We start from the raw sequence: 9431 nt of genomic DNA, 5'->3' as shown, positions 1-9431 counted from the left end.
TGGAGTGCACTGTCAGGTTACACACAAGAAATATGGTGATCCAGATGAACTGTGAGATTTTAGTAGAATGTCATAGATAGACTAAATCTGTAACAGTTATTCAATAAGGCGATAATTCTATGACAGAGTATTAAGTGATCGTCATGAATTGACGAATGTAATTGCCATGCATCTGGTTTACCTCAATTTGCTAGGTCTATGATAGTCTTTTGATACAATGATCAGCTACCATGGATGTTTGATCTACGCACCTGTCACACCCCAAAATTTTCAACTTTGGGTTGTGCATAGAAAACACTAAATAAAATGAATGATTTGAATATTTATATAAAATTTGCCAATAATAGCTTAAATTTCCATATACTTCCATTAACGAAAATTGTGATTTTTCGAATATTTTGGAATTAATTTTGACGGGCCTTTTGTTGATGTGGTGCTTGCCTGTTGCTTGAGTTTTGATCTTTTTTAGTGTGTTTAGTTTTCAAAACATGTTTAGACATCGTCCAATCTTTTCGGGAATTTTCCAGACTTTTTCGGAGTCTTTTCCCATTTTTCTAGAGCAAAATCCCATTTTTGAATGCTCTAAAATCCCTTTTCAGGACTCCAAATACATTATTTGGATTCATCATCTCACAATCTATCTCTCAAAGTTTTCCTTCAATTTTTAAAATTTTAGAAATATTTTTTAGAAATTTAAAATAATTTCAGCTTTTTTGGAATTGTTTTTGAACTGAACTTGAATTTCTGAAAATCCTGAAATTATAAAATAGCTCATTTTTCTCTATGCTCAATCCCTGGAGAGAGATATATGCCGGTGTCTCGACGTGCTGGTTCCGGATCTAAAATCACTTTCGCGAGCCGCCACACGCTAGTGTCGAAGTTTCTCCTATCTAGGTTTCCGGCGAACCTTCGGCGAGGATTTCTGGTTCGTCTCCATCTCCTCTACACCGTCTCGTTGTTTGATTCGTAAATCCGTGAGTCGTTTCATCGTTTCCTAACCCTTCTTTCTCTTTTCCGGCGAGCTCTTCCATAGACGCTCTTCTTCATCGTCGTCGTCTCCGGCCATCTCGTACTCCGTCTCGGCCTTGCATCCCTGGCCGCACCCGTAGCCCCGCAGCTCCCCTTCCCCGCGTCCTGGCGTGCCCCTTCGCGCATTCCCCTGCGCTACGCACGCGCAGGTAGCAGCGTCGGCCAGCCATAGCACCCAGAGGGGCCCAGCCCAGCCGTGGTGGGGCCGTGCCTGTGTGTGTCGGTGTCGCGCCGCCGGCAGCAGCCACCCGCTGCCTCAGCCCTGCCTGTTCCTCCCCACGGCTGGAGCTCTGTCCCCATGGCCATGGTGGCCCTGTACGTGCATACCATCGAAGAAGATCAAAGTAGAAGACAGCTTATTTAGGATTATCATATAATGTCCGCCGTTTACTCTCCGATTTGAGTAGTTTTTTTTGCGTTTAGTTTCGTATTGACACGCTTACTGTGTTAATGCTTTTCATGTCATTTGTTTTTCCATATATTATTAAATATTAATTTGATTAATATACTTGTAACTAGTTTTATAACTAAAATCAATATAGGTTTATTACCTCGATATTTTACATAAAAACATTAATATGATTAGTTGCTAACTCAAATGTGTTTTAATTACACTTGATTAGTTTGAGCATGTTGCATATATGATACAGTCGTTTAGATACTCACATGCTTCTCTTTTATGCTGTTAAAATTTGAATGGATTAAATAATACATGCATGTGTATAATTAAAATATAATTAGTTTCACTCGGCTTTTCAAATGAAAATATAAATTGACTAATCTGAATTGGTAAATTCATATGATTTTCCTTATTTAAAATAAATCAAGCTTATAGGTTTTTGTTTTGTTTATAAAGTAAATCTTTTTGTAGACGTATCTTTTAACCGTAGCTTCGTTTTCAACATTGCTTGTGTTCTTGTGACCGTACCAGTCAGTTCTCTTTAAGTACGTTGTTTTCTCTGGTGTGGTGTACTGCTCTTAGTTGTCTCCTTTTATTTTCTTGTATGTTTGTTGGTGTGCTTTGTTGCTACGATCTGTGAGTAGAAGAAGAGTTGTGTGTAAAGATTGAAGGTTCTACAAGGAGTTGACCATTAGTTGTAAAGAAAGTGAAAGGCAAGTATAATATGAGGCTTTCCTTGGAACCTATTCACCATTAATGTCACTACATTTATGTATGTGTCTAACTTGATCAACCCTTAAGGATTTTATCCTAGCACATTGTTATCTTGACCTTGATATCTATGGGGTTTATGCATATGGGTAGTTTTGCTAGTTGCTCTACTTATGAAAGCTCCATAATATTGGCTAATGGCACATGCAATGATGTTTAAAATGTGCTTTTTAGCAATATGGAATCATAAGGACTTTTCTGTCAGCAAAATCCGGGACTTACAGTACAACCATGAGTGATATATGGCTCTGGCTTTAGTCAAGTATGAGAACCTTTTCTAGCTTGTTAGTGGTTACCGAAAGACGCAAATGGGGTGTGACTAAATCGGGTATAGTGTGGCCTCTGTTCCAAGTACTTCTACTTGAGTGTGCCATATCGAAAGGGGGGCTCTATATTTGTGGGCCGCAGAAACCTAGCGGCTACTAACTTGTTAGATGAACCTTCAAAAGACTTTATAGTGAACCCTGCCGACCTTTCTTGGTAGTGGGTCAAGAGGCTGATTACCTTGGGCGAAAGGGTAAATCATGGCTCATGGTGAAAGTATACAACCTCTACAGAGTGTTAAAAACTATTATAACAATTGTGCTCACGGTCACGAGCGGCTTGGAAAACTCACGGAATTATAGGTTCTTATTATACTATTTATTGTACTATGATGTTGATGCTCATGTTTAATCGTTATTGTCATATTGCCATTGCTTATGATCATATGGAAACTGGAGCTTAAGCATAATTTAGCAACTCAGCTCCTAATAATAAAACTTGATCTACTAAAATTGCTTATCGCAGTTCAGCCATGTCAAACCTTTTGAGCCTACATCCCCTCATATTATGCTTCTTAAGCAGTGGTTTGCTTAAGCTTGCTTTACTTTTCAATTACTTTGGAAAAATCCTGGATAGGTAACAAAAGATGGAGCTAGCGAGTTTTCTGAGAAGTGCTAGGCGTGTGTACCCCTAGTCGACCGTCCCTGTGGTGTTTGGAGGCTTCGCTTGAAGATTAGAATTTATGATTCTGCTACTTTGATGCATTCTTTCTTTGTGTAAGTGATAATGTTATATTGTTACCGTTATGTAATAAACACTATGCTTGATACTTTGTAAATTGTCGTCATATGTGTGTGATTGATTCCTGAGCACACATAGGTGAAAGCCCTAGTTTGGTTTTGAATAATTGATAAAACCTAGGACTAACCTTTGATCTAAGTGTGTGAATTAGAAAAGGTGGTCCAATCAAGTGATGGAGCTAGATGATGGTCATGGTGAAAGTGATGGTCACAAAAAGATGGATCAAGTGCTTCACATTTGGAAAAGAAGAAAGAGAAAAACAAAAACCGAGATGATCAAGGCAAGAGTATATGATAGGTTTTTATTTTGCACTCAAGACACCATAGAGGATGTGAGTGACTTAGGATCGATAGCCGTACTATAAAGAGTGGAGATCTTTGGCTAAACGGTTTATCAAGTGCCACTAGGTGACATGATTCATGCATTGCATTTAGGGACCTAGTGTGCTACCCCTTGTAAAATGCTTTAAAAAATGCTAACACGCATGGACACAAGTTCTAAACTTTGTGGTTAGCAAGTTGGAAGCAAGAACAAAGCGGTTGAGGACTTAGAAAAAGAAAAGAAGCAGAAAGTCCTTGACCGGACGCTGGCCGCGGGGTGACCGGACTCACCGCGGCGCGTCCAGTCATTTATAGCTAGGGAAGCAGTGACTGGCCGAGAGCGAGGAAGCGTGACCAGACGCTGCGACCTGACACTGGGCGTGCGTTCGGTCATCACGCGTAGTTGAGCTGTAGCAACTGGGATCACTGGCGTGTCCAGTCGTCTATGATCTGACGTGTCCGATCAAAGTTTAACGGCTCTAGAACCTCTTTGTACTTGACCTAACGCTGCGTGGCTCAGAGTCTGGTCGATCATGCAGTGAGTCCGATCATGACTTAATGTTTCGCGCGACTGTGACTTGACCGTTGGAGATGAATGGGCGAGGTTTAAAAGAGGACACATGGATGGCCAAGGGTGACTGGATGTTGGTCGATCGGACGCTGGGGTGCGTCCGATCAGCCCTCGAGCAGAGCAACGGCTCTATTTCAAGAGGACATCTATAAATAGTGTTTGGCCGGCTTGGGGCTCTCCCTCTCAGCACTTTGACATACTTGACATCCTTATGAGCCTAAGAAAATACCTCCCACTCATCTTCATCATTGATTCATCATCATAGTGAGATTGGGAGTGATTCCAAGTGCATTTGTTTGAGTGATTGCATCTAGTGGCACTTAGAGATCGTTGTAGCTACAAATTTTTTGTTTCTCTTGGTGGTTACCGCCACCTAGATGATTTGGAGCAGCGGAGGAGCTTCGGCACGTGTTGGTGATTGTTTGTGGCCGGCTTCGATGATTGTGAGGGGTCTTGCACCTTCCCCGACGAAGAGCCTCAAGGTAGCTCTAATAAATTGCTCGTGTCATTGAGTTTTCTCACTTGTGGGTAGGATCTTGCGACACCTCTTGTGCTGGGCTAGGTGTGTGATACCTATTAGCTACCACATCACCAAGTGTTGGTCGACACAACGGGGACTAGCTCGCCAGCAAGCACATGAACCTCGAGAGAAAAATTGATTGTCTCTTGCCCCTTGGTATTCTCCTGGTGATTGAATTGGTATTCATTTTGTGATTAGTTCACTCCTCTACGCTGTGGTATAATCACCCTACTCACTCATTTATATTCCTGCAAACTAGTTGTAGTAAGCTCTTTAGTGTAGCTAGAATTAAGAGCTTGCTTTGTAGCTTAAGTTTATCTAGTGAAGCTCTTTAGTGTAGCAAGTGTGAGAGCTCTTAGTAAGTAGGGACTTATCAAATTGTGTGCCTAGTGATTATAGTAACTAGAATTGTTGGATAGGTGCCTTGCAACTCTTGTAGAGCTAGAGCAAGTTTACATTTCATTATTTGTCATACTAATCAAAATGCTCTAGTAATCTTGTAGATTTTTAAATAGGCTATTCATCCCCCTCTAGCCATATTAGGATCTTTCAAGTGGTATCAGAGCCATGGTCACCATTTGATTGAAGGCTTAACAACCTCAGTGTCAAATTATGGCTCAAATTGTGTTCAACTATGTGGGGGCAAACCACTGTTCTTTGATAGCACATGCTATGATTATTGGAAGAGAAAGATGAAGATGTATCTTGGTTCAATCAATGACCAAGTGCGGGATGTGACCGAGAGTGACTATGTGATTCTTGACTCGGACAATCTCACCAACAATGACAAGGCCAACAAGTAATGCAATACAATGGCTCTCAACACTATCTACAATGCCATTGATTCTAAGGTGTTTGAGCAAATCAAGGATTGTGAGAAAGCTAGTGAAGTGTGGAAGAGATTAGAGGAGACCTATGAGTGCACACCGGTGGTGGAAAATGCCAAGCTATATATCCTCAAGGACAAGTTGACAAGCTTCAAGATGAAGGATGACGAGAGCATTCTAGAGATGTTCCATAGATTGCAAGTAATTGTCAATGACTTGAAGGCTTTGGAAGAGAAGATCAATAATGATGTCTCTCATTGGTTCTTGATGTGCTTACCTCCTAGATTTAAGACATTGAGATTGATCATCATTAGAGGAGGATTGAAGCAACTCACCCCCAACCAAATACTAGGTGATGTCATGACACAAGAGACATACCATATGGTAAGGGAGGGGGTTGACAAGGATGAGAAGAAGGAAGATGAAGACAAGAAAAAGAAGAGTGTAGCATTCAAGGCTAGCTCATCATCCAAGAACAAGGGCAAGTCAAAGAAGTAAGAATCAAGTGATGATGAAGATGCTAGTGACATTGATGATGAGGCCATGACTCTCTTTGTGCGCAAGTTTGGAAAATTCATAAAGAAGAAGAGCTATGGTGCAAGAAAGAGAAGAGACAACAACAAGAGCAAAGAATATATGAGAAGATGCTATAATTGCAAGAGCCTAGACCATATTGCGGCGGATTGTCCCTATAATAGTGACAATGATGAGGATGAGACGAAGAAGCAAAAGAAGAAGAAGGAGAAAAAGATGACCTTCCAAAAGAAAAAGAAAGGTGGCAGCTATGTGGTTACATGGGATAGTGATGCTTCTTCAAAGGATGATGACTCAAGTGATGATGACAAGAAATCCAAGAAGAAAGCACTTGCAAGCATAGCCATCAACAACAAGCCTTCCATCTTTGATACTTTATCAACTTGCCTCATGGAAAAGCCCACCAAGGTAAAATATGATGATAGTCATGATGATGCTTGTGAAAGTGATGATTGTAGGAGTGATGATGATGATGAGGAGGAGGACTCCAAGGAGGCTCTCATGGACATGTTGGAGAATGCCCACACGTGTCTTGAGATGAAGAGAAAGGAGTGCAAAGAATTGCGGAAAGAGCTCAAAGCTCTCAAACGATCATTTGATGAGTTCAATGCTTCTCATGAGAGTCTAAGGGAAGACCATGAGGAGCTTGGCAATGCTCACACTAAGCATGAAAGAGTTCACTCCTCTCTCCTCGAGAAAGTTAAGGAGGGAGCCAAGAAGTAGCAAGTGATTGTGACATATGATGTAGGACTAACATATGATATTATTGATGAATCTTTTTATAAACCCATTGTTGTTGCTCCTACTAACCCTTCTTGTAGCACCACCACCACTACTTCACCTTTGAGTGATGGTTTCACTTGTGATGCCTCACTAATGGTGGAAAATGAGACCCTCAAGAAGGAGGTGAATGAGCTCACTCGTGTCTTAAGCAATGCCTATGGTGGAGATGCCCGCATGCTAAAATGCTTGAGTAGCCAAAGGTTCTCTCTCAACAAGGAGGGATTAGGCTATACCCCCAAGAAAGGTAAAGTGGCCTTTATCACTCCTAAAGCTAGCTTTGTGAAGGATAATGGTCGGTTTTGCAATAGATACAAGTAAGTTGGGCATATAGAGCAATATTGCAAGACTAACAAAAACAAGCAACTTAATGTATCCTCAATTAGATTTGATTCTTGTTACATACTTGTTCAAAGTGCCAATGGTGTGAAGGCTAAGTTCATTGGTACACCAATTATGGGCCCAAAGAAGAAGGCCATTTGGGTACCAAAGACCTTGGTAACTAACCTTCAAGGACCCAAGCAAGTTTGGGTACCTAAAAAGAATTGATCTTCTTTTGTAGGTCAATTATAAAGCCAGAGGAAGGCATTATGTGCTTGATAGTGGGTGCACACAACACATGACTGGTGATTCAAGAATGTTCAACTCAATCAATGAGAATGATAGCAATGGGATTGATAGTATCATATTTGGTGACAATAGCAAAGACAAGGTCAAAGGGCTTGGTAAGATTGCAATATCCAATGACTTGAGCATTTCTAATGTGCTACTATTAGAGAGCTTGAACTTTAGCCTATTGTCGGTAGCTCAATTGTGTGATCTTGGTTTCAAGTGCATATTTTGAATTGATGATGTAGAGATCATAAGTGTAGATGGCTCTAACTTGATATTCAAAGGTTTTAGATATGAAAATATATACTTGGTTGATTTCAATGCTAGAGAAGCTAAATTGTCAACATGTTTGCTCACTAAGTCTAGCATGGGTTGATTATGGCATAGAAGGCTTGGTCATGTTGGAATGAAACAATTGAATAAGTTAATTAAGCATAATATAGTCAAAGGCTTGAAAGATGTCACATTTGAGATGGATAAGCTTTGTAGTGCATGTCAAGCTAGAAAGCAAGTTGGAAACACACACCCTAAGAAGAGCATAATAAGTACATCTAAGGCATTTGAGTTGTTGCTTATGGATTTGTTTGGACCAACCACTTATACTAGCATTGGTAGAAATAAATATGGATTTGTGATTGTGGATGATTTCACTAGATATACATGGGTGTTCTTTCTTGTTGACAAGAGTGGTGTGTTTGCAACCTTCAAAACTTTCATCAAGAGAATTCTCAATGAGTTTGAAACAACCATCAAGAAAGTAAAAAGTGACAATGGAAGTGAATTCAAGAATACAAGAGTTGATAATTTGTGTGATGAGTTTAGGGTTAGGCATCAATTCTCGGCCAAGTACACTCCACAATCAAATGACCTAGTTGAGAGGAAGAATAGAACCTTGATTGATATGGCAAGATCAATGTTGAGTGAGTACAATGTGAGTCATTCATTTTGGGCCAAAGCAATCAACATGGCTTGCTACTATAGCAACCGACTCTATTGTCACCCCATAATGGAAAAGACACCTTATGAGCTCTTGAATGGAAAAAATCCCAATATTGCATACTTTTGGATTTTTGGTTGCAAATGCTATATATTGAAGAAAGGCACAAGATTGAGCAAGTTTGAGAAGAAATGTGATGAATGTTTCTTGCTTGGTTACTCAACTACTAGCAAGGCTTATAGAGTTTAGAATTTGGCTAGTGATACTCTTGAGGAGATTCATGATGTAGAATTTGATGAAACAAATAGTTCACAAGAGGAAGCTGAGAATCTAGATGATGTAAGAGGCACTCAATTGGTCAATGCAATGAAGAACATGGATATTGATGATATAAGGCCTAGAGAGGTGATTGATGTTGAAGATGACAAGAATCAAGTTCTTTCTAACTCAAATGTGCAAGCTAGTGGTTCTTAAGATCAAAATCAAGCAAGTGCTAGTGATGACAAAGTGCAAGATCAACAACAAGTGGCTAGTTCATCATCTCAACCAAGTGATAAATCAAATGCAAGCAATCAAGTGCAAGTGCTCCAAACCAACCAATGTTGCAAGAGATCATCCATTGGACTCTATAATTGGTGATACCTCTAGAGGTGTACAAACAAGATTAAGATTGTCATTATTTTGTGAATACTTCTTATTTGTCTCATCCATTGAACCAAAGAAGATAGATAAAGCTTTGAAGGATGTTGATTGGGTAAATACTATGCATGAACAGCTAAACAACTTTACAAAAAATCAAGTATGGGAGTTACTTGAGAAGCCTAAGGATCATAATGTGATTGGAAGAAAATGGGTCTTTCGAAACAAGCAAGATCAAGATGGGATAGTTGTAAGAAACAAAGCAAGATTAGTGGCTCAAGGTTACACTCAAGTTGAAGGTCTTAACTTTGGAGAGACATATGCCCTGGGTGCAAGATTGGAAGTAATTAGGATCTTGTTAGCCTATGCTTGTGCTCATGACATCAAGTTGTACCAAATGGATGTGAAGAGTGCATTTCCCAATGG

At 40.0% G+C, this 9431-nt stretch overlaps 1 protein-coding gene across 1 annotated transcript; it reads left to right on the top strand.

The window, feature by feature from the left end:
* Positions 1–5488: 5488 nt before the first annotated feature.
* On the top strand, positions 5489–6760 carry LOC136454522 (uncharacterized). Its single transcript, XM_066454915.1, has 2 exons — positions 5489–5763; positions 6202–6760. The coding sequence occupies exons 1-2, from the start codon at positions 5489–5491 to the stop codon at positions 6758–6760; spliced, it is 834 nt and encodes a 277-aa protein (XP_066311012.1).
* The last annotated feature ends 2671 nt before the right edge of the window (positions 6761–9431 follow it).

Source organism: Miscanthus floridulus, chromosome 5, assembly GCF_019320115.1.
Source record: "Miscanthus floridulus cultivar M001 chromosome 5, ASM1932011v1, whole genome shotgun sequence".
NCBI classification, from domain to species: Eukaryota; Viridiplantae; Streptophyta; class Magnoliopsida; order Poales; family Poaceae; genus Miscanthus; species Miscanthus floridulus.
The sequence above is the reverse complement of the archived record's forward strand: the minus strand, read 5'-3'. Positions and strand labels throughout refer to the sequence as shown.

What these genes read in the sequence shown, in the direction of transcription:
- LOC136454522 (XM_066454915.1), top strand. Translation starts at nt 5,489, where the DNA reads ATGGCTCTCAACACTATCTACAATGCCATTGATTCTAAGGTGTTTGAG. An exon ending in AATAATGATGTCTCTCATTG is followed by an intron (nt 5,764 to 6,201) that starts GTTCTTGATGTG and finishes TCCCTATAATAG; the next exon opens with TGACAATGATGAGGATGAGA.